At 42.4% G+C, this 26,437-nt stretch overlaps 1 protein-coding gene across 2 annotated transcripts in view; it reads left to right on the forward strand.

Moving 5' to 3' along the window:
- The window catches only part of LOC120926968 (protein argonaute-3), a 234,305-nt gene that overhangs the window by 164,165 nt on the left and 43,703 nt on the right, over nt 1–26,437 (forward strand). For both annotated transcript variants that reach the window (XM_040337320.1, XM_040337321.1), the window contains exon 12: nt 4,034–4,218. In XM_040337320.1, coding sequence (XP_040193254.1) covers nt 4,034–4,218 — 185 coding nt within the window. The remainder of the gene's footprint in view (nt 1–4,033; nt 4,219–26,437) is intronic.

The following is a 26,437-nucleotide window of genomic DNA, read 5'->3' on the forward strand; positions in this document are numbered from 1 at the left end:
GTTTATAGCGCAAAAAATAAAAACCGCAGAGGTGATAAAATACCACCAAAAGAAAGCTCTATTTGTGGGGAAAATAGGACGCCAATTTTGTTTGGGAGCCACGTCGCACGACTGCGCAATTGTCAGTTAAAGCGGCGCAGTCCCGAATCGCAAAAAAGTGCTCTGGTCTTTGGGCAGCAATATGGTCCGGGGGTTAAGTGGTTAAACCACAGTAGCGAGGTAGAATGGTCTTTAAATGGCAGAAATACAGTTAAACCGCATAGCGATCGCTAACCTTCAAGGTTAGCGCAATCTACTCACCGTTTAAATATTACGTAGGGTAACATGTAGAGGCATTTATAGGCAGAAAAAAACCCACCAGTAAAGGATGCTTGTTATATTCACTGTGGAACCTAAGGGCTTATCCTCCATATTGTGTAAAAAGGCTGTTTTGATCCTGGCTTCTCTGATCCTCCCCTCCTTCCATTGTCTCCTAATAATTTCCTTATAACAGAGTCTATGGAGTCAGGCTGTACATGCTCAGTCTGGTGTGTATTTCTTGCAAGTTTTTTATTTAATTTTTTCTTTGGAGGATGCATATGATCAGCACAGGGCCAATCACTAACACCACATCATTTATATTTATCTTTAGCGCAGTATAGTTTATTTTGTGGATCTAGTCTGTCAGATTGGATAGAGAGCGTCGTGAACAGCAATTTTCAAGTCTTGCCACAGATTCTCAATTGAATTTAGATCTGGACTTTGACTGGGCCATTCTAACACATGAATAGTGTTGCTCACGAATATTCGTATTGCGAATATTCGGCTCGAACATGGCATATTCGAGTATTCGCGATATATTTCGAATTTCGCGGTGAATATTCGCTATTCCGAATATTCGCATTTTTTCAATTTTATTTTTAAAACAGATCACATCCTATCGACGTCTAAAAGCATTGCTGGTATGATAAGAGACCCTGGGCCGAGTAGCTAAGCTGAGGCGATCCTTTTATGTTGCCGAATAAAAAAAAAAAAAAAATGCGAATTTTCGCTAATGCGAATGCGAAAATGATTGCGAATTTTCGATAACTGTGGTAGGAGAACTCTGATTGTCTCTGATGCAAAAGGGGGGGGCTTTGTGTATGTTTCTGTTATGAATATTTGTATGTTTGATATTATTTTTTTTTGTAAGAAGGAAAAAATTGCGCATACCTTAAAAAAAGGGGAGAATACAGCAGCAACTCAAAAATGTTATACAACATAAATTAATACATGACAGAAAATGGAGTCGCTCTACAAGAATACAAAATATGTCTAGTGACAAGACATGTGGGCAAATTATAAAATAAGCAAGCGCAAATAACTTGTGAAATACACAGTGAAACAAATATATAAAGAAATATAGTCCCAATAATAGAAAAATAATCTTTCATAAAAATGTCTTTGATATGTGAAGTGAAAAAAAGTCCAAAGCATGCAGCATGAACGTGTTCAATCTTCAAGGTGTTTGATTGACAAATGGCTGTGACAGATGGATAGAGTAAAGAATCACCACCAATGCAAAACACTTTTTATTTTCTATTGTAAAATATCACGAATATTCTGAGCCAATCAGAGTGCTCCTTCCGCATTTGCCGAATATTCGCAATTATTTTGTATTGTAAAATATCAAGAATATTCTGAGCCAATCAGAGTGCTCCTTCCGCATTTGCCGAATATTCGCAATTATTTTGTATTGTAAAATATCAAGAATATTCTGAGCCAATCAGAGTGCTCCTTCCGCATTTGCCGAATATTCGCAATTATTTTGTATTGTAAAATAGCACGAATATTCTGAGCCAATCAGAGTGCTCCTACAGCATTTGTCGAAATTGCGCAGTAAATATCGCATTCGCATTTTGCGAAATTTCGAAAAAATATCAAGAATATTCTGAGCCAATCAGAGTGCTCCTACCGCAGTTATCGAAATTTCGCAATTATTTTCGCATTCGCAATAGCGAAAATTCGCAATCATTTCATTTCGATAAAATATCACGAATATTCGAATTTAGCGAATATATCTCGAATATTCGACTATATATTCGAGATATATCGCGAAATCGAATATGGCGTATTCTGCTCAACACTACACATGAATATGCTTTTGATCTAAGCCATGCCATTGTAGCTCTGGCTGTATGTTTAGGGTGGTTGACCTGCTGGAAGGTGAAGCTCTTGCCCCAGTTTGAAGTCTTTTGCAGACTCTAACAGGTTTTCTTCTGAGATTGCCCTGTATTTGGCTCCATCCATATTCCCATCAACTCTGACCAGCTTCCCTGTCCCTGCTGAAGAAAAGCATCCCCACAACATGATGCTGCCACCACCATTTTTCACGGTGGGGATGTTGAGTTCAGGGTGATGTGCAGTGTTGGTTTTCCGCTACACATACTTTTTGGCCTAAAAGCAGAACGCTAACATTTTCGTCTGACCAGAGCACCTTCTTCCTTGTGTTTGTTGTGTCCTCCACATGGCATTTCGCAATTAAGACTTCTTTTGGCTTTCTTTCAACATTGGATTTATTTCTTCTTGTCCCTCTTCCATAAAGGCCAGATTTGTGGAGAGCATGACTAATAGTTGTCCTGTGGACAGATTCTCCCACCTGAGCTGTGGATCTCTGAAGCTCCAAAGTTACCATTGGCCTCTTGGCTGCTTCTCTCATTAATGCTCTCTTTGCTCATCCTGTCAGTTTAGGTGGATGGCCATGTCTTGGTAGGTTTGCAGTTGTGCCATACGCTTTCCATTTTCGGATATTGTATCGAACGGTGCTCCATGAGATGTTCAAAGCTTAGGATTTTGTTTATAACCTAACCCTGCTTTAAAGTAATACTAAAGCTTTGTTTTTAAAAATAAAATAATCATGTCATACTTGCCTCCACTGTGCAGCTTGTTTTGCAGAGTGGCCCCGAACATCCTCTTCTGGGGTCCCTCGTGGCTCTTGCGGCTCCTCCTTGTTTTGGATAACCCCCTAGGAGAAGTGCTCTCCCGAGGGGGTTACCTTGCAAGTGCGCTCCTGAGTCATTCATTCGGTGTCCAAAGATGTCGACTGTATGACTCTGCCTCGCCCCCCGGTGCCCGTGTCATTGGATTTTATTAACAGCAGCAGGAGTCCATGGCTGCGCTGCTATCAATTTATCCAATCGAAGCTGGGACTCCGTGGAAAGAAGGATGGCAGGGAGGCGCCGAGGAGAGATGAAGGGGCTCAGGTAAATAAAACGGGGGGCTGGGGGGCCGGTGACTGACAGGTGTTTTTTCACCTAAATGCAAAGGATACATTAAGGTGAAAAAACACGAGCCTTTACAACACGTTTTAAACTTCTCCACAGCTTTATCACTGACCTGTCTGGTGTGTTCCTTGGCCTGCATGTTTGTTACACACAGGTGGACTCTATTTATTAATTAGGTGACTTCTGAAGGCAATTGGTTCCACTAGATTTTATTTAGGGGTATCGGAGCAAAGGGGGCTGCCAATAAATGCATGCCACACTTTTCAGTTATTTATTTGTAAAAAAAAAAATGAAAACCATTTATCATTTTCCTTCCACTTTCACAATTATGTGCCATTTTGTGTTGGTCTATCACTTAAATCCAAATAAAATGCATTTATGTTTTTGGTTGTAACATGACAAAACATGGAAAATGTCAAGGGATATAAAAACTTTTTCAAGACACTGTAACAATGCTGCTGTCCAAAGGTGCCTATTAATCCAGAGTGTAGGCACTCTAATACAGAAGGTGTGTAACTGACCAGATCACCATGTGAAAACAGAGGAAAGAAAGCCCCTTATGCCAAGCAAATCCAATGATTAGTAAGCTGGAATATAACGTATTATATTTTTGGGTTTAATACTGCTTTCACTAAGCTTCAGCTTTAATGTGAGAGAGCAAGGATTTTTTTTATCTAACAGTTGTAATATTCACTTCTCATTTTTGTGTTTGCTTTTAGCTGGTATTGTAATATTTATCTTATAAATAATTTGACAACCCTGATGTACTAATTATATTTATTTTCCAACAGGGGATTCACAGACCAGCTAAGGAAGATATCAAAGGATGCAGGGATGCCCATTCAGGGTCAGCCATGCTTCTGCAAATACGCGCAGGGCGCGGACAGTGTGGAGCCAATGTTCAGACACCTCAAAAACACTTACTCTGGGCTCCAGCTCATTATTGTCATACTGCCAGGAAAAACACCAGTATATGGTATGAATTGCTACTTTTTGATTATCTTGGTGTCTTAGGTTTTTATTTCTAGTAGTAGTAGTATAAGGACTTTTTTGGTTTGTGTTTGTCTACCTTGGAGTCCATATAATTTTACAGCAAATATGAACTATATTCTCATCTTTGTGATGTCCACATCAATCAAAAGCCCCAGGTGCTCAGGAGGGTTTTGGAGGGTTGATGTAAGATTTAGCTTCCATGCCACCATTCTATAAAACAATAGTCCTGAAGTTCCTACACCAAATTTCACCTGGGACTGCTGGTATTTTTTTTTCTGGGGGGGGGGGGGGGTGTATTGATTTCCTTTTGGAAGTCCAATAGAGAGTGTTTGTTTTAAATAGACAAACCACTGTTTAAAGGAAATGGCTGAAATGTATCAAATTGCTAGTCTCTACTAATTATAAATACATACACGTGATCATATGCATTCTGAAGTTGATTGCATTTCCTAATCACTTTAGTTAAAAGTTAGAGTAAATCCACTTTTGTTGAGAGAAAAAAAAATCTCTCTGGGTGATCTATGTACATTGCAAGGATTTTAACAAGCTTTGTTGTGGAGTCTTACCTGTTTCTGCTCTGAAGAAATAGCTTTGTTAGATTATGTCTTGAGCAGGACTGATTTTTAAGTGAGAGTGAATGTGTACAGAACACCTCCAGGTTGCCATTTTTGCATTGAATTCTACAGAAGATTGGAGCGGCCGATTGAAAAAGAAACATTGTTTTCAAGAATAAATTACAGCCATACACAGACTGTTGTTTCCACTGTCCTGGTGCTCTAGGACCTCCAAAAATGTGAATCTGATTGTGAATCTTAGAAAATAAAGTTTGGAGTGTTTCTTGGTGCTCCCGGGCCTCCAAGATGTAATAGTCAGGAAATTTGGTTTGTAATTTGTGCCCCTAGGACACCTTAGGCTGCATTCACACCTAGGCGACAAAACGCCTGAAGCGCGACGCTCGATACGCTGGAGGGGCGAATTTCCATTGCTGTCTATGAGATGGTTCACATCTCGCGCCGAACGCCGTACGCCTGAAAACAAGTCCCGGACCCTTTTTTTCAGGCGGCATTGGCATTCGGTCATAGACAGCAATGGAAATAATTTGTGAAAAAAAAAGTTAAACAAATCGCGGCAAAATACGCCGCATACGCGGCGTTACAATGTGAATGCAGCCTTAATGTGGAACTTTAGTCAGAAATTTGAGGCCTGCTACATCAGTTCATCACTCTGAATCTCGCGGGGTGTTGGCAGAGGCCCATAACGCATGGTAACTACATATGGTTGACATAAAAAAAATAGCAACTGCATCTTTCTCGCATATATGAACACGGGGGGGAAAAATCTTAGCACTACGCTTACAGAAGGTTATCCTGTCACTTATCACTCCTGATCAATCAGCTATGAAGAAGCACTAAGGCATAGTGCGAAACGTCAGCTTTTCTTTTGTTGTGCTGTTTTTTGCTGTGGCATGTATTTTGTGATTTTTAATTAAAGGAGGAGTTTTTTTGGAGTGCGGCTGTCCCAGCTTTTTTCCTTCATCCTAACCTGCATTTTGATTGCACTGCCTGCACCCTTGGCTCGGACCACAGGAATCAGATTACCTGGTTCTCTTTGAGCGGTTACCCACTCCCTGATCAATCAGGGTTTATCCCGGGCAGGAGTACCTTTTGATAACATCCTGAGGCTGTATCTACATATCCATAAGGCATTAATAGATAAACGCAGTGGTCTAGTGCTTTCTCTAGATATACTGAAAGCATTCAACACTGTTCAGTGGTCTTTTTTTATGGAAAACTGTCTCAGATGGGCTTTGGTCCACAATATGTAAAATGGGTACCCCTACTATATGCAGATCCAAAGGCTAGAGTTCGTACTAATAAGGATGTCTCCTTGCCATTTTCATTAGAGGTACTCGGCAGATATGCCCCCTCTCTCCGGTTTTGTTTGTTGAGGTGTCTGGTCTGAGAGTCGGCTGGGAGAAATCCTATAGCTTTTTCCCATGGGTCCTTCCTTTCCCACAGACTATTTTGCGGGCTCTGGTTTACAAACCTCCCACACTTTCAAATACTTAGGGGTCTATATACACAAAGACATCTCTAAATATGAGGAACTTAATATTGCCCCAATTGTCAGCCAGATGACGGATAAGCTTTGCGTATGGACAACGCTGCCACTAAACCTCATAGGTTGTATAAATATCTTTAAAATAATATATTGTTTTTAACCTCTTCCCGCACGTCAGGTTTTTACGGCCACAATGCGGCTCTTAATTGCCGGGAGGCCGTCTATATATGGCCTCCAGGCCACTAGGGGGGCGCGCCGACGCGTCAGTCAGGTGCCGATGCGTGTGCCTGACGGCCGTGATGTCCGCCAGGCACCCGAGATCGGCAGTCACGGAGACATGGACGTGGAGCTCTGTGTGTAAAAACAGAGCTCCACGTCCTGTCAGGGAGAGGAGACTGATGGTGTGTCCCTTGTACATAGGGACAACCATCGGTCACCTCCCGCAGTCACCCCCCTCCCCCACAGTAAGAATCACTAATTAGGGAATACATTAACCCCTTCCTCGCCCCCTAGTGTTAACCCCTTCCGTGCCACTCACATTTATACAGTAATCAGTGCATATTTATATCATTGTTCGCTGTATAAATGTGAATGGCCCCAAACATGTGTCAAAAGTGTCCGATGTGTCCGCCGCAATATCGCATTCCTGACAAAAATTGCAGATCACCGCCATTACTAGTAAAAAATAATAATAAAAAAAAAAATATGTCATTCTATCCCCTATTTTGTAGACGCTATAACGTTTGTGCAAACCAATCACTATATGCTTATTGCGATTTATTTTTACCAAAAATATGTAGAAGAATACGTATCGGACTAAACTGAGAATTTTTTTTTTTTTTTTTATTGGATATTTATTATAGCAAAAGGTAAAAAATTGTGTTTTTTTTCAAAATTGTCGCTCTATTTTTGTTTATAGCGCAAAAAAAAAAACCCGCAGAGGTGATCAAATACCACCAAAAGAAATCTCTATTTGTGGGAAAAAAAGGACGTCAATTTTGTTTGGGAGCCACGTCGCACGACCGCGCAATTGTCATTCAAAGAGTGACAGTGCTGAAAGCTGAAATTTCACCTGGGCAGGAAGGGGGTATATGTGCCCAGTAAGCAAGTGGTTAAACTCCCCTTGTTTTTCTCCCCAAAAAAATATTTTTAACTATTGAATCCATCCTCTCGTCTTTCTTATGGAATAATACCCATCCTCGGATTGTGAAATCATCTCTGCAGGCATCTAAATCCTCAGGTGGTCTTGCATGCCTGAATTTGCATAATTATTTCATTGCATCTCAACTTGCTTATGCCTATGACTGGTTGCATGCTGACCCTCAGACCCCCTCGGCAGCTCTCCTATCAGTCTTTTTTGGATTGGCCACTTCCCTTAAAGATGAGTTGCATAAAGCACAGAGATCCAGGTGCTCTCGTTATTCCCCCATAGACATAGGTTTCTTGGCGTGGAAAGAAGGGGGTAACGTACTAATGATATCGGATCAGGGACCGTCAGGAACGGCGCTGTTAGGAAAAGGCCCGAGGACAGTTTGGCTGACCTTGGAAAGGCTCCCTCCCTTTTCTGAGGCTCTCCAGTGCCTCCCCCCCACCTCTGGCTGCATGCAGTATTGCATGCCATTGAAGTAAATTCGGAGAAAATGATTTTAGTTTCCATTGACTTCAATGGGGAAACTCGCTTTGATATGCAATTACTTTGAATTACAAGCATTCTCATAATATAAATATATATACACACATCATAAAGTGAAAAATCGCATGAAGATCATGCAATACCCCGAAGGGAAAAGGGGGAAGGAAAATAAGGTGTGCAGTCTGGGTGACAGAGGAAATCTGAGATAGATACCTAGTGACATCGTACAGGGACGAGCTCTAAGACATGAAGTGCATGTGTGAGGAGAAAAGACAGAATGTAAACAAGACTCCCAGTTGGGGGTATAAGTAGCACCTAACGCTCCCTGGGCTCTTCCCATGAATAATCATGGATAGGAAACCAGCACCCATTGTTGCCTGTAAAAGTAAAGTATAGTGGGTACAAAGTAAAAGAAAACATACCGCACAGGGGGAAAAGAATAAAAAAGGTGAGAAATCGCATGAAGAGCATGGAGTTTCACAAAAAGGGAGAAGGGTGAGGAAAAGCAGGGAAATGTGCGAAAGATTAAGGAACACCCACAATAGTGGACTGACAGGACCATAAAGTAGAGTGGGATGTATAAAGTAGAAGGAATGGTATGGGGTAAGTGTGGCCTACTAACCAAAAATGGAGGTAGGCTGTGTATGGTGTCCAAAGGAAAGAGCAGAAGCCAAATGCTAGAACCATCCAAAGATGGTGCCTATATGGGCGCCGCCGCAGTAGACCCATCAACGTCACACATATGCGAGCAAGGGGAGGCGCCATCACCAATCCCCTGGTGGATATATATATATATATATATATATATATATATATATATATATATATATATTATGAGAGGTATTATACAGTCATGCTCAAAAGTTTGCATACTCTGCCATAAATTGTGTATTTTGGCATTAATATTGAAAATATGACTGATCATGCCAAAAAACTGTCTTTTATTTAAGGATGGTAATCACATGAAGCCATTTATTGTTTTTTGGAACCTTTTTAAATCATAATAACAAAATTCACTCAAATGCCCCCAATTAAAATTTTACATACCCTGGAATGTTTAAACACAGTTTAAAATGGCAAATAAATGTTCATTTCGCACATTTGTGGCTTTTTAAATCACAATTAATGGCTGTGTATAAATAGTCAATTAGTTTGTTGGCTCTCACATGGATGTACTAAGCAGGCTAGACAGTGAGCCATGAGGAGGTAGAAAAGAACAGTCAGAAGACCTGCGTAACAAGGTAATGAAACTTTACAAAGATGAAAAAGGATAAAAAAAGATATTCAAAGCCTTGAATATTCCAGCCAGCACTGTTTAATCATTTATTAAGAAGTGGAAAATTAGGGGCTCTTTTGATGCCAAGGTCAGGTAGACCAAAAAAGATTGCAGCCACAACGGCGGGAAAATTGCTCAGGATACAAAGAAAAACACAGAGATAACCGCAGGAGAAATATAGGCTTCTCTCCAAAAAGATGATATGGTTGTTTTTAAGGAGCAGCATTCAACGGTACTTGAACAAAAAAGAGCTGCATGGTTGAGCTGCCATAAGGAAGCCATTACTGCGCCAATGCCACAAAAAAGCCAACGAGGCACGTCAAGGTGTTGTTGGGCATGTTTTTAACCAGGCTTTTTGTGGCACTTGTACAGTAAAGGCTTCTTTCTGGCAACTTGACCATGCAGCTCTTTTTCATTACCTTGTTACGCAGGTCTTTTGACTGTTCCTTTCTACCACCTTGTGGCTGTGTATAGCCTGCTTACTGCATCAATGTGAGGGCTAACAAACTCATTGACTATTTATACACAGACACTAAGGCCCCTTTCACATTGAGGTGTTTTTCATGCGGTACAGCGCTAAAAATAGCGCTGCTATACCGCATGAAAAAATCATGCCCGAAGGCTTTCGCACTGAAGCGGTGCGGTAGCAGGACCGCTCCAAAAGTCCTGCTAGCCGCATCTTTGGAGCGGTATAGGAGCGGGGTGTTCAATGGGAAACCGCTGTAATACCGCCCGCAATGCGGGCGGTATTAACCCTTTTTCGGCCGCTAGCGGGGGTTAAAACGTCACCGCTAGCGCCCGAATATCGCGGTAAATACGACGGTATAGCGGCGCTAAAAATAGCGTGCCTATACCATCACCGCACCTCCGCTGCCCAATGTGAAAGCAGCCTAATTGTTGTTTAAAAAGCCACAAATGTGGGAAATTAACCTTTTAATTGCCATTTTATCCTGTGTGCGACCTTCTGTGTCTGTACCAAGGCTGAACATTCCAGGGTATGTAGAATTTTTATCAGGGCCATTTGGGTAATTTCTGTTAGATTTAAAAAGGATCCAAAAAAAGTGATAATGGCTTCATGTGATTGCTGTCCTTAAATAAAAGACAGTTTTTTGGCATGATCAGTCATATTTAATGCCAAAACTTCACAATTTCTGCCAGGGTATGCAAAGTTTTGCTGTATATTATTTTATATATTATTATTACTGTGTATATATTTTTTTAAAAAAGAAAGTTTTATTTGAACGCATTTAGGCATACATGTTCCATTAACACTCACAAAAGAATGCAAAGTTGTAATGTACAAAACAGTAGAAAACAAATAGGCAAACGGCGAGGGAAAAAAAGTATTTGACCCCTGCTGATTTTGTACGTTTGCCCACTGACAAATGATCAATCTATATTTTAATGGTAGGTTTATTTTAACAGTGAGAGACAGAACAACAACAAAAAAAATCCAGAAAAATGTTGAAATGCATTTTTCTGCCTCCAACTGCAAATAGTTCATTAAAGAGAACATACAGCCCCACCTAGTGGCTGAAAACAGAAATTATAGTGCCAATAGAGAATAATATACAAAGTCAATTAGTAATTTGAGTAACCAACCGCATTCTACCCCAATATCCTGTCCATAATCGGGTCTACTGGGGCCAAGCCTGGTACATTAAGCCAACCTCCCCAAACCGAAGAACGATTATTTGCTAAATTTTATAACAAAAACTAAGGAAAAAGTGTAATTTTTTTTTTTTTTTTTTCAAAATTCTTGCTATTTTTTTTTTATAGCAAATATAAAAAACCCAATAGTGATTCATTTTCACTAAAAGAAAACTGTCTCACAAAGTGATTAAAATTAAATTTGGGTAAAGTGTCGCATGACTGATTAATTGTCTTTCAAAGTGTGACAGTACTGATAACTGAAAATTGGCCGCGACTGGAAAGGGGTTAAAGTTAGGGTTGTCCTGATACCAATACTAGTATCGGTATCGGGACCGATACTAAGCATTTATGCGAGCACTTGTACTCGCACAAATGCTCCCGATCCCTGACCCGATACTTCCTCTTTGGGCCGGATCGGGCAGAGTCAGTAGGTGGATTGGATTGGTGTGTGGCTTGAGTGGGCGGAGCCGGCGGTGTCAGTAGGCGGATCGGAGCAGTGTGGAGGAGCATCAATTCGTTCCACACCTGTCATGTAGCCCAGCCTTGAAACGCCCAGCTGGAGTAACGCCGCCGTCACTGCTATATTTCCGAGCACAAGCACCACAAAGTACAGGCTCCGATGGCTGATGGAGGGAGGATTTTGCTCCCCCTCCCTCCAGCTTCAAAACTGTCAGTTTCAGGCTCTGGCTGCTTGTTGTGTGGGATGGGGATGCAGAAATCTTCTGAGATCCCGCCCACCTGCCTGAATAGTCTGCCTGCTGACCCGCCCACTCGCCCGTCCATCTGCCTGAACCGTCCAACTGCACTCAGGACCGAGTGAGGTAAGCTCAGTTACCTACTTGTTTCATTGCTCTGGCTCCCTGTCCAGCACTATAGCGTTGGGGCAATGTGACTGGAACAGGCTGAAATTGAGGAAGGGGTTAGGATTAGAATGTCCATCAATGCAGGTGGGGGATGTTGGGGGGGGGGGGGGGGGGGTCAGTGGTAGTGAAAGTTCAGGACTTGAAATTATGAGCCCTGATGTAGCCCCTTGTTTCCTTTCCACAACACTAAACGAGTCTGTGGCCACTTATGTGCTAGACCCAGATCCTGCCATCTATCTGTCCCCATCAGTCAGTGCCACCTATCAGTGCCCATCAGTCAAACTGCCACATGGCATTTAAAAAAAGTATCGGTATTCGGTATCGGCGAGTACATGAAAAAAAGTATCGGTACTTGTACTCGGTCCTAAAAAAGTGGTATCCGGACAACCCTAGTTAAAGTGTATGGTGTTGAGGTGGTTAAACCAGATGCTGGCCTTGACTTTAGCCAAGTTGTTTTTATTGTGTTTTTTATTGTGCTTTTGTTTGTTTTTTTGCTTTGCAATTGAGCCTGGGTATGCCCAATGGGCTCTGTTATGTACTGTTAACTGTTACTGTACTGTTAACTTCAAAACCTGCAATAAAAATGAAAAAAAAAGCAAAAAAAAACAGATGCTGCTTGGTGGTTCAATATATTTTATGGGGTGATGGCAAATTGACCCAGAAAAAGGAGGGCGCACCGACCTAGTGTTTCACAAGGATTTTATTGAATATATTAAAACAATGGTCATCCTCACAAAATGAGTTGTAAACAGCCCTTAGCAAATGATAAAACTGGTACACAGCATCGCTAAACGAACACGATGACAGCACGGATCGCATGGTGTCAGACCGACAATATGGCTGATGCGTTTCGGAGGCGAACCTTTTTCATCAGAGCCTTGGTGGTCAGTAGTTGCTCCCTCAAACAGGAGCTCTCAAATATTTATACAAGTGAGCATGTGCGGAGGAGCCCAATCACAGGCCAGCCCCAATCTGCTAATCCCACCCATCTCCCCCCTGACCAGGGGGAGATGGGTGAGGGGTGTGCACTGATGTATATCTATTTAAACGTTTACCATACTAAGGCCCTCACAGTTAATAGGGCTGACCCTCAAGATATACATATATACATTTTGTGTAGTGGGGATATCCACTAGCCACACCCCATAGGACAAGATTGGTCAGGGGGGAAATGGGTGGGATTAGCAGATTGGGGCTGGCCTGTGATTGGGCTCCTCTGCACATGCTCACTTGTATAAATATTTGAGAGCTCTTGTTTGAGGGAGCAACTACTGACCACCAAGGCTCTGATGAAAGAGGTTCGCCTCTGAAACGCGCCAACCATATTGTCGGTCTGACACCATCCGATCCGTGCTGTCATCGTGTTCGTTTGGCGATGCTGTGTACCAGTTTTATAATTTGCTAAGCGCTGTTTACGACTCATTTTGTTAATATGACCATTGTTTTAATACTAGGTCGGTGCGCCCTCCTTTTTCTTTTTCTTTTTTTAGCTCTATGAATTCCCATGATTCTGAGGAGGGCTGCAAGACCATATAATTTACCCTGTAATTGGATCACGTTGCCCTATAGCAAGAAACACCAGAGCGCAGGAGAATTGTTTGTGTGAAATTGACCCAGAATCCACAACTGGTGGTACAGGAATTCTTTACCTTTTTACTATATTATACGCTTCACCGAACGCTTTCTCCACGGCTCTAGCTGATAAGTATTTTAGGGACAAACCTTTACCTAAGGTGGCAAATGATCATATTGAACTGATGGAGGGAGATTTTATGGAGGCCGAAATCAAAGCAGTTATCAGAGTCTGCACCCCTCAAGGGCACCTGACCCTGATGGATTTTTGGGTCACTATTACAAGAAGTATTTTGAGTTGCTGGTACCGCACCTATGCTCCTTTTTTAATGACCTAAAGAAAGGCTCGGCTTTGGCTGCGCTTGAAAATGCAGCCTTTATCCATGTCATCCCTAAACCTGGGAAGGACCACGTGGACTGTGCAAACTATTGCCCAATTTCACTAACGTAGTTCTTAAATTGACGACCAAAGTTTTGGCAAACCGAATGAATACTTTAATATGCAGTTACATCCATCTGGACCAGGTGGGGTTTGTGCCCAATCGCCAGGCTCCTGATCAGACCCGATGATTAATAGATATCGTATCGGCAGTTCAGCCCCACTGGGATAATCGCGGACCCAGAAAGGGCATGCTGTTGTCATTAGACCTTTGTAAGGCCTTTGACTCCTTGTCATGGGATTATCTATTTTATGCATTGAAAGGCTATGGGTTTGGCCCAAAATTTTTGGGGGTGTTGCAGACTCTTTATAGCGCAACTACAGCAAGAATCCAGGTCAAGGTATGAGCCTCACCTCAAATGGATATCAATAGAGGAACTTGCCCTCTATCTCCTATTCTATTTTTATGGGCCCTGGAACCCTTGGCTATTAATATTAGGAGTCATCCGGACATAAAGGGCATACATTGTGGGGAGTTTGAGCACAAGTGTGCTATGTTTGCTGACGACATCCTCTTCTCTCATTCCTGGTCACGTCACTGCCAAACCTATAACAAATATTACGCCACTCCTCCATGATTTTGGGTTTTTCATTTCCTTTTAAATGGCAGATAAAAGCCCTCCCATATTTAGGAATTTTCATAATCTCCACTTTAGAAGTTATATCAGGCAGTCTGCCTGACAGAGGAGGGAGGAGCTCAATGTGGGTGTCGCGCAGGTGCAGCTACTAAGCCCAAGGTCCTTAAAGCTCCCCCTCAAGAGACAACGCTGAGGAGAAGATTCCTCCTCTCCCTTGGCCAGTTTCCAGCTAGGCTCCCGAGAGCTCTCTGAGGAACGGCACAGCTGTGCAGCCCAGTACTTCTCCAGCACCCCCCCTGTTGAAGGGGAAAGGAGCGACGGCCGGCTTGGAACCAGGCAGGGAAGGCAATGTAGTGTGGGCCGGTCCGGCCGGGCGGGGGCCATGTGGAGAATGAAAGAGTACAACCTTGGGAGCCCCAATACCAATGAGAGTGCATCCCCCCTCGAGTGGCTCATCACTGTTACAGCCTGCATAGCCCAGCAGAAAACGAGCGGGCGCAGTACAGAGGTATCCGCCTGGAGTGAGAGCAACACACTGACCGTCTAAGCGATCTCCAACTGTTATACCATCAGACCAAGATAAGACCCGCCAAAGCAGCGCAGTTACAACAATCCGGGATTGAGTCAAGTGTGAGACTCGTGTTAGAATAATCGGAGGGGTGAGTCACGGTATATGACATATGTTTAAACTTTGTTTTCAACTTGTGCAGGACTTGCTTTTGTTCCCCCTAGTGGCATTAATGGAAATAGCTTGAAGTATAAAAGGACTGTAAATTGGCCAAAGCATAATGAAATGGCAGGGTGTTTCTGCAATCACACATGGACACTGAAATAACTGGCTACTTATTGTGAGAAGATATTGTAAAAGGATATACTTTCTTAAAGGGGCACTCAAGAGTGAATGGGGCTCGGATATATGTATGCCAAGTTATATGTATGAACTGAATTTAAATTAATTTGACCTATCGTTGAATAACAATCTGATTGTACACTGCTGTAAAATATACAGCCAGGTGCAGGAGTAAAGGGGAGAGCGCTATATAAAAGGGGTTGGACGGTCTAGCGGTAAATACAAACCTGAGATAAACTGACACCAATAGTGGTGTGTCCCCAGGAGGGCAAGGAAAAATTGCTCTTCTTCTTTTTTTTTTTCCCCCTTCTCCTTTCCTCCCTTTGACATCCTGACGTTTACCCCTTGCCCAAATACAGGATGAGGGGAAGGTTGGTGAAGGTGGTCGGTGCTAACCCCCCTAATGTAAGTGCTAGCCCGGGCACAATCAAGAAATTCCTGACACAGGAAAGTGGCAAAAGAAAGCCTGGGTAAACGGTCTGGAACTAAAAGTAAAGTACCAGAAGTTACACCTAAACTGGGCAGAGAAGATCCTTGGCAAGATACCAATATCTCAACACAGGCCAGCTGCTGGGGCACACAGAGACAGAAGAGATCAAATTCGAAAGAATACATAGGATTAGAAAACCAGCAGAGATGCCAGGTGAAATTCCAAGAGATGTGATTGCAAGATTCCACAATTATAAAGACAAAGAGCAGATATGGATAAAACTTAAACGACAACAGCCAGGTACGAAGAGTCTTTATTACAGTATTCCCTGATCTGGCACCCAAAACCCTCATAAGGAGAAGGTTGTTGAAGCTTCTGCTGGAACTACTGAGGACTAACAATATTCAATACTTCTAGGGCTTTCCAGCCTGCCTAATTGGAAGGAAAGGGGGCTGGTCGGCAACATTAAGATTTTCAGAAGATATGGAAAAATTCTGCAACAAATTGGACATTCCGCTAGTTGAGATACCAGGGGGGCAGCGGCCTGTTTGGGTACCATAGATTGAGCTCAACCTTCGGTGGGGAAATCCAGTGGGCAGGAAGGAGTGGGCGGGCCATGGGAAGGCCAAAGTCCCCCATAGGGGAGGGAGACAGGCGGGTGGGGGGATATAGGTTTCTCTCCAACCGATTTGAAAATGTATAGCACAAGTGCTAAAATGCCTCAGTCTAGTAAGAGCTTGTTGAATATAAAACACATGCAGGAGGAAGTGGGGAGGAAGAGTCCCATGAGATAGGATGTCTATATTAAAAATGGTTTAGTACAACGTACGTGGGCTTAATACCGCTACCAAAAGGTTTCACATCCTTAGAGAATTAAAGCAGTAGTTCTTCTTCAGGAGCAGCACGTTTCTCAGGATTTAAATCTTAAAATTCTCTCCTAATGACTATTCAACATGGTATTATGGGGACTCGCCAACCAAACAAGCAAAGGGAGTAGCTATAGGATTTGCCAGAAGAGGAATCTGTTACTAAGGCGCTATCTGTTACTAAGGGGTAGAATAAAGGAAGGGGAGTACTCCATAGCAAATATCTATGGACCCAATAAGAATCCAATAAAATGTCTTTAAAGTGTTATGGAGAAGTTCATGGAGTTTAAGTCAGGGGGAGCCATCGTGGCTGGGGATTTCAATATGTGCTTTGATCCAGAAGTGGATAGTATGTCCCGTGCACAGTGGAAAGGGAACGCACAGTGGAAGTCGCTTAAAAAGAAACTATACCAACACCAACTGATGGACGTTTGGAGAATACAGCATGCTAAAATACACCACTACATGTTCCGCTCCGGTACAAGGAATGTACTCGAGAATTGACCTATTTCTGCTAGAGCATCGGATGTTGGATGCGGTGATAAGCTCGGATATAGGAGTTGTCAACTTTTCAGATCACGCCCCAGTGACAAAATTAAAAACAGAGTGTGTACAAAATAGGACTAATATTTGGAGACTTAATGAAGAACTGATACAGGATGTAGAGACCGTAGACAGGATTAAAAAAAGTTAGAGCAGCATTTTAACATAAATAACACAGTAGATACATCAGAAACCACAGTGTGGGAGGCCCACAAGGCCTATATTGGGGGCATATTGATCACAGTGGGAGCAGAGAAAAAAAAAGTAGGAGGAAAAGGGAAGTGCTACATAAAGAAATACACGATCTGGAACAGCAACATAAAAGAACAGGAGAACATGAAGTAGAACTGTCAGCTATTTTCAAAAGAGAGTAACTAAGAGACCTTATCGAACAGGAGACCAGAACGGCTTTCTGTAGAATTAAGAAAGAGGTATCAATGGGGAGATAAGTCTGGAAAATATCTGGCCAAAATGTTAAAGAAATTAAGGGCAAATTTTATTGAGAATATACAAAAGGGTAATGGGGAAAAGGTATATACAACAGCAGAAATCGCGAGGGCATTCCAAGTTAAATGGTAAATTAGTCTTGATCACCAAAAAGGATATCCCAGTTAAGGTAAAAGAGAGGTCAGACAATACTAAAGTATTTTTACAGGAACTAGGCCTAAAGAAGATTCCGTTGCATAAACTTGGTACCCTAGAGGACTCCATAACTGAAGGAGAGATAATTAAAAACCCTTATAGAATCGCCAGCAGGAAAAGCCCTGGCCCAGGGCGACATTCTATTACAAGAAGTTCAGTGCTATCTTGGTCCCCAAAGTGTGTTCTTAAATGAACGGGATTGGAAGTAAATGGGAGATGAGGCGTGAAGCATTGGAGGCCGCGATCACTATTATCCCGGAGGAATTAAAGGACCCCTCATTGTGCTCAAGCTATAAACCCATTTCACTGCTAAATGCCGACGTAAAGCTGTTTGCGAAGATACTGGCGGGTAGACTGAAGTTAGTAATGAATGACCTGGTACACGCTGATCAAGTAGGGTTTATCCCCGGCTGGGGATAATTGTATTTGAATGCTCCTGCTGGTGCAGAAAATCAAAGAGAGTAAATCCCCAGGGCTGCTTCTGTCAATAGACGCCGAAAAAGCGTTTGACAGAGTAGACTGGGGATTTATGCAGAACACACTGGAGGTATATGGAGTTGGCCCTATGATGATCCAATGGACAACTGGGTTATATAAACATCCTACAGCAAGGATAAAAATAAATGAGACAGTATCAGGGACCTTCGAGATGTATAATGGGACTAGACAGGGGTGTCCCCTGTCCCCACTGTTGTTTGTCTTATCATTAGAACCACTGCTGGTTGGGATCAGACAGATCCCTGACATCAAGGGGATAAAGATTGAAGATGAGGAACACAAACTAGCGGCGTATGCCAATGACATCTTGTTCTATATCACCAGTCCTAGGATAACCCTCCCCAATTTATTGAAGTCACTAAAAATATATGGAGATTTAGCAAATTTTTAAATGAATCTGGAAATACTAAATATAAGCGTTGAGACCCAGGAGGAACGGATGTACAAACCGGACTTCCCATTTATATGGAGGGACACTGAATTAAAGTATTGAGGAGTAAAAATAACTCCTTCCTGTGAGAACATCTATCAACAGAATTTTATTCCATTGTTGAATAAAATATCATCCAGACAAGTGTCATGGATTGGTAGGATAAACAGCTTTAAAATGATGACCCTTCCTAAGATAATGTATAAGATGCAAGTGCTACCGATCTCGCTCCCACAAGTTTATTTTAAAACATTAAATATGTTGCTCCGAAGATTCATATGGAAGAATAAAAAACCCTGTATAAACCAGTCAGTACTAATTGGAGATAAGGGACAAGGGGGCCTGGGGGTACCAGATATCAAGAATTATTATAATGCTATTCAAATGTCACGGGTGGTTGAATGGGTGAACAATAATAAAGAAAAAAGGTGGGTTAAATTGGGAAAGTATGATTAGTAAGGTCACACTGGGGGAAAGCAATTTGGATTCCGGCACACTTAAGAGAATTAAACGAGCACGGATAGCAATGGCTAGCTGGGACTTGGTACACAAAAAGGAAAAATGGGGATTCAATTCCCCTCTGATACCATTAAGAGACACAAATTACTTTCCACTAGGGAAAGCAAGCTTGTTTGGGAATTGGATTAACTACTAGCCGACCAGCCGCCGGTCGGCTCTCCTGGGCTAGAGCCCGTAGTATAACGTCGGCTCTTAGAGCGGCCACTAGGGGCCCCCGCTCGCCCCTGCCTCCCGTGCGTGTGCCCGGCGGGCGCGATCGCTGCCGGGCACCCGCGATTGCTCGTTACAGAGCGGGGAACGGGAGCTGTGTGTGTAAACACACAGCTCCCGGTCCTGTCAGGGGGGGGAATGCTTATCTTCTGTTCATACAATGTATGAACAGAGGATCAGTGTTTCCCCTAGTGAGGCCACCCCCCCCACAGTAAGAACACACCCAGGGACATACTTGACCCCTTCCCCGCCCCCTAGTGTTAACCTCTTCACTGCCAGTGGCATTTTTATAATAATCCAGTGCATTTTTATAGCACTGATCGCTATAAAAATGCCAATGGTCCCAAAAATGTGTCAAAAGTGTCCCAAGTGTCCGCCATAATGTCGCAGTACCGAAAAAAAATCGCTGATCGCCGCCATTACTAGTAAAAAAAATATATTAATAAAAATGACATAAAAATACCCCCTATTTTGTAAACGCTATAACTTTTGCGCAAACCAATCAAACGCTTATTGCGATTTTTTTTTTTACGAAAAATACGTAGAAGAATACGTATCGGCCTAAACTGAGGGAAATTTTTTTTTTTTATATATTTTTGGGGGATATTTATTACAGCAAAAAGTAAAAAATATAATTTTTTTTCAAAATTGTCGCTCTATTTCTGTTTATAGCGCAAAAAATAAAAACCGCAGAGGTGATCAAATACCACCAAAAGAAAGCTCTATTTGTGGGAAAAAAAGGACGCCAATTTTGTTTGGGAGCCACGTCGCACGACCGCGCAATTGTCAGTTAAAGCGACGCAGTCCCGAATCGCAAAAAGTGCTCTGGTCTTTGGGCAGCAATATGGTCCGGGGGTTAAGTGGTTAAGAAAAAAGACGCACAACTAAAGGACATTATGGTGAAAGGGAAAATACACACTTTTCAGGATTTAATTAACAAAAAATATATATTGATGTTGGATAAGTGGATGTATTCACAGTTGAAACACTTAGTGGTGTCCTTGCCCCAACCTATTAGGTCTGAAGACAACTTGCTACCACTAGAGCGGCTGTGCTCAGCAGTAGGCGGGAGGAAGGGGATCTCCAAGATATATAAAATTTTGATCAAACTAAAAACCTCAGGGCCCCCCATTTATGGAAAAATGGGAACAAGAGTTGGGAACAAGAGACAAGGAGGTAGAAATTGGAAAATATTGCGGCTGACGCATATCACGTCAATAGATTGCAACACGATTGAAATTAATTATAAATATTTAGCAAGGTGGTACATAACCCCAGATAAAGCACACCATTTCCAAAGGGAAGCTTCAAAATGATGTTGGAGGGCCTGCTTGGAAACAGGAACAATGCCCCATATATGGTGGACATGCCCAAAAATAAAACCATATTGGAGGGAAATAATACAAACAATAGAGGAAATCACAGGTATTGGAATACCAGAGGAGCCGTGGGTATATCTGTTCCACTGGGTCAGAATGTCACTTAAGGAATACACGCAAACACTGATTCCCCAACTATTAAACGCAGCAAAAAGTTTAATCCCCAGACAGTGGCAGAATCCTGAGAGCCCAACCGTGAGGAGTTGGCTCTGTAAAATTACATTCACAATCTGGAGCTTTTAAGGTTCAGTGGGGAGAAGGGAGAAGTAGCGTTCGGAGAGAAATGGAGAGGCTGGTTAAAGTTTAAACAAACATTGAGATTTGCTGAAAAGCTAGGAACATAGTGTGAGAAAAGAAAGGGGGAGGGAGGTGGTGCTGGCACAGGAGGTAGCAGGTTGGAGAAGATATTGGGGGGGGGGGGGTAATTTAAAGTAATTTAAAATTAAATTAAATTATAGTAATATGTGTAAGAAGGCTGATGTTGACAATATGGTTTTAATTTAATTTTGCATGTATATTAAAACCCAATAAAGAAATTGTAAAAAAAATTGTTATATCAGGCAAACTATCCCCCTCTATACTCTATATAGCAAGATGGTGGCTGATCTCCAACGATGGATTAATAATCCTCCATACGCGATCAAGATCTCTTGCCAAGGTTACTGTATCTATTCAGAACACTGCGTATCTCAATCTGTATGTCAGACTTGCACAAATTCCAAAATAAGATTTTGAAATTTATATGGGGGAATAAGAGACCTCAGAAGAACAACGCCTAAAATGAGGGGTGGCTTGGGAGTCCCAAATATTTTTGTGCAGCGCAGTTGGCACAGCTAATTCGCTACCACTCCTCAACACCTCCATCCATCTAGATGAAAATGTAATCTTCCTTACATCCCACAAAACCAATTAGTCACCTGATACCAAAAGACAGACCGGTATGTCCCACTCTATCATTTTCATTAAACCTATGTGATAGAATAATGAAACCCCATCATTTCAAATCCCCACACGCTCCCATGGCCCCCCTAGCTGGAAACCCGGACTTCACCCTAGGTCTCAATCCCCAGACCCTTGCTTGGTGGACAAACAAGGATTTGATATTTTTTTCTGACTTCTGTGATCATATGGGGGATTCTATCACAAGGAACCCTTCAAGAGAAATACCTTCTTCCAAAATAAGAAATTATGTGCAAATAGTGCATTTTCTGCAAACCTTGCAGCTGATATAACCACGTCCAACTCAATACAGTATTTATGCAGATCCTTTGATGAGCAGACTGGCTTTACTCCAAAATCTATAATATTTAACTCCAAAATCTATAAACCTCTACTCCAGAAAAATTGTTCTATATGAAGAAGTGGCAACAAGGCATAGGGGAGACATTCGCTCTAGATGAATGGCCCACAATGTCAGAGTGCGTCAAAATCATTTATTAATATCCTCATTGATAGAAGCAAATTACAAGGTTTTGCTCAAATGGTACATGGTACTGATGAGAATAGCTTTGTTTGTCCCAGGGGCCTCTCTCTCCTGTTTTCGAGGGTGCGGTGTGGAAGGCACGGTGACCCATATATGGTGGTCCTGTCCCAAGATGAAACGTTTTTTGAATCCGCCTCTATAATTTCATCTTCACTTACACAGGTGAATTTAATTAAATCACTGCAGCAAGCTCTTCTGGGATGCCCAGTAAAAGGCACACCTAAACAGGCAAGGAAACTTGTAGCCTTTATCTTTATGGCAGCCAGAATAACAATTGCCAGATCATGGAAGATGCCCACGATCCCTTTCGACCTGGTAAAAAACAAGTTGTCATGTATCATGGTAAATGAACGCCTTTCGGCGATCCTACAGGACAAACGAGCCCTATTTTGATAAGTTCTGGGAACCCTGGATTAAATACTTGTCTGACCCCTTGTGAGGTCTCAGGGATTGACCAAGTTAATCTTAGGGAGTGCACTTCCTTCCCTCTCTAAAATTATTTTCTTCTTACTTTCATTTTTCTCCTTTTTCTTTTTCTGGAATTGTCTATGGTCTTGGTCTTGCCCCTTCCTCCTCCTCCTATATGGAGAGTAGTGGAGGGCTGGGGAAACCAGGGGATATTCATAGTTGCCTTTTAGACTACAGAAATGTTATTCGGTTCTGTTATCATTTTATCCATTTCTGAATTGGAGCAATACACAGTAACAGGCCGTAAGATGGTGGGAGGAGCTACATCATGGCGCTGTAGGAGTGAGGGCGGCAGTAAGCTCCATGCTCTTCCTCATGTAAAATAAAGAGAAGATCCCCATGAAGGGGCTTACCCTGAGATTGCTATCTCTGCTCTGATGAGCTGTGATCCGGCTGGCCGTGCTTCTGGGGTGGCCGGCGTGTGTGGCTGGATGCTCGAGGGGTCCTGCGGAGTCGGCTGTGCTGGGTGTCTGGGGCGGATTGCTGTTGGGCGGGACAGCCCTCGGTGTGATTGTGACTGGTGTCTGCTGTCGTGTGTGGGACGCCGAGGATCGAGGGCTGCCGGAGCTGCCTGTGGCTGCCAAGGATTGGCGAGAGACGCCGAAGGCTGCCGGAGCTGCCTATAACTGCCGAGAGACGCCGAAGACTGCCGGGAGTTGCCGAGAACAGCCGAGGGACATCGAGGGCTGCCGAGAGTCGCTGATGGTCAACGAGAGTTGCCGAGGGCTGCTGGGGACCGCCGAGATCCGTTGGGAGATCCCGTGTGTCCTGGGGAGCCTCTATGAGCCGCTGAGATCGCGCGGCGGGAAGCGGTAAGCCCCTGGAAGGTGGTTGTTGGGTACACCGGAGTGAAGGAGTTAAGGTGGTCTGGTGGCGGCCGATTGTTAGCAGCCGTGGAGGAGCTGAAAAAGAATCCCCAAGTGGCTTACTTTGAAAGAAAGCAAAGCAGAGAATCGAGAAAGACTGCCACTGAGGAGGGGGTAAGACTAATAACTGTGTGTCCACTTATGCTTATATGCTTCTCTTCCAACTGCTATATCGGTCAGCCCTAAATGTGTAACATAAAGACCAGTACCACTCTGCACCTATATCATCAAAGCACATAATGTGCTTGCATCTAGAGGATTATTGCTCTAATTTAATATATATCTTTTTTTTTTTTTTTTAACCCAAACAATAACTCTAATTGTCTCCGAATTGTCAATTGACCTATTTAGCAGCATGAAAATTGAATCATAGGGACAATCAGCCATCTGCCTTTTTAGGAGGATATATATATTGCATTTTTTTTTCTGTCGCTCTCTACAACAAAAAGATATAAGGGTGTGTGTGTGGCCTTGGTCACCAGCTGGAAGGTATATGATTGGTTAAAGACGCTTCTCTGTGTTTGTATTCTTCTTTCTTAATTGCCTTGCTTGAATATACTATGGAAAGTTCTTTATAAAAAGAGAGGAGGGTCATATCCCAGTGAAGAAAATATTTAACAGGAAGGATTGTTGTATCGGTTTAATATTTTTGCTTTTCATCTTCTTTTTTTTTTTCTTGGAGGTTCAGTTTTAGTAATTAAGAAGATCCCAGCCTGCCTATCTGTAAAAAATCAGGGGGTCTCAGCCTATGTTCGGTTCCCAGAAGATATAAAGGAATTTTGTAATAAACTGAATATCCAATATATACAAGTAGATAACTGGAAAAAGAGACCCCCGGAGTGGAGAAGGACTGGAATAGGGTCTAGCTTTTTTTTTTTTATCCCCTTTATGCCAACTAATGTCTCTGGGGGTAGAGATAATAGAAGAAAAATATGGGGAGAGTCTCATCTTGTTTAATATTAAATTGAAGTCCATTAAAATCACATGGGAGAGGGGGGGGAAGTGTGGAGTAGATATGCCTACCCTGAATCCGGAAGCCGCTCCCACGGGGACCCAGAGAATAGGGGGGACATATAGATTCCCCAAAGGAAGGCCCACTCGGCAGGATGCCTGGTTAGGCGCAGACCGAGGGAGTCTTAACATTGGTGTACAATGTGATGGGGGGGGGGGTACGTGTGGTCTCAAGATACTCCTTATAAGGTTTGGAAGATATGTTTTTTTGATAGGGGTTCGGCATTAAACCGAGACCATGATTTTTATCCCATGCACGGGAATGTTAAAAAGTCTCATCTAAAGCTCTTTAAAGAATGGAGTCTAGTATCTAGGAAGAATAGGAAGCCTCGGCGACTGGGAAGAAAACCTCTTAGATCAGCCAATGGTCTGATATACTGTTATTGTTACAGCCAAAAGCTAAAAAAAAAATAGAGGATGGTAGGGCTAAAAATAGTTACGTACAATGTACGAGGGCTAAATAGCCCAAACAAGCGGTACCAGATATTACAGAAAATGAAGAGACAATCGGCTAATATAGTGTTTCTACAAGAGACCCATTTAAAAATGACATCTAAGACTAGATTAAATTAAAAAAATTACCCTATATGGTATCATTGCTATTTTCCCAACAAAAGATCAAAGGGAATTGCGATTGGGTTTGATAGAAACACAAGGTTTATATTAGAAACTATGGAAACAGATCCGGAGTGAAGATATTTATTTGTCAGAGGCTCCCTATGCAACATAAAATTTACATTAGTAAATGTTTACTGCCCAAACCTTCGACCGGCAGCATATCTGAAAAGAGTTATGACGAAGTTAGACGGTTTTAGAGAGGGAAAGGTTGTAATAGCAGGTGACTTTAATTTTGTCTTTGACCCCGTGATTGACATCCGTCCCGTATCACTGAGGGATAAGGACTTCACATATTATTCGTCTGTCCTTAGGTCATATTCCAGAATAGACCATATCCTGCTGGATCACCAATAAAAACAACAACGCTTCTCTGACCATGCCCCAGTGGATATGTCATTGGACATAGGGGGAATAATGGGGGGTCGTAGAGCGTGGAGAATGGATGAATCCCTCTTGTATGATGCCAAGACAGCCGGTGACTTGGAAAAGGATATGTGCCTCTTTTTTAGAGAAAATTATATAGAAGATGTTTCCCCATCGATTCTGTGGGAAACACACAAGGTTTATATGAGAGGCAGGATGATAGCGGAAAAGGCGAAAAGGAACAAAATAAGGGAAGCCCAGAGTCATCTGTTAGGCTCCTTTCACACTGTGGCGTTTTTCGAGCGTTATTACAGCATTATTACAGCGTTATTTGAGCGTTATTAGAGCGAAGCCTCATCTGCAATCCCAATGTGCTGGTAAAGCACCGCTAAGACCCTAAGGTTTTAGGGCGTTTTTGCAGTGCCTCGGTGTGAAAGGGTAAGACGTTTTTACAGCGCTTTTCAATTCATTTCAATGGAGAGGGGCGTTTTTGGAGCGGTTTTTTTAGCGCTCAAAAGCTGCTCCAAACATGCTGCTGGCAGGACTCAGTGTGAAAGGGTCCATTGAGATGCATGGAGAGCGTTTTATGAGCGTTTTAAGAGCGCCTTTTTTAACGCTAAAACACTGTAAAAACGCTTCAGTGTGAAAGGGGTCTTACTGGAGAAATTCAAGCCCTGGAGCAGAGACGCAAAGAAATACAGGAAGAGCAAACTTTGATATTACTAACTGGTAAAAGAGAAAAGCTTCAGCATCTAATGGAACAGGAGACTAAATGGGTATTTGATAATATGAATAAGAAATTTTATGCCATGGGGAATAAACCAGGAAAACTCCTATCGAGGACTATAAAACCAAGAATCCCGCAGAATTTTATTTCCTAAATGAAAGATAGTAATGGGGACATGAATCATTCTACTAAAGATATAATTAACATCTTCCAAGAGTACTATC

This window comes from Rana temporaria, chromosome 2 (genome assembly GCF_905171775.1).
Source record: "Rana temporaria chromosome 2, aRanTem1.1, whole genome shotgun sequence".
NCBI lineage: Eukaryota > Metazoa > Chordata > Amphibia > Anura > Ranidae > Rana > Rana temporaria.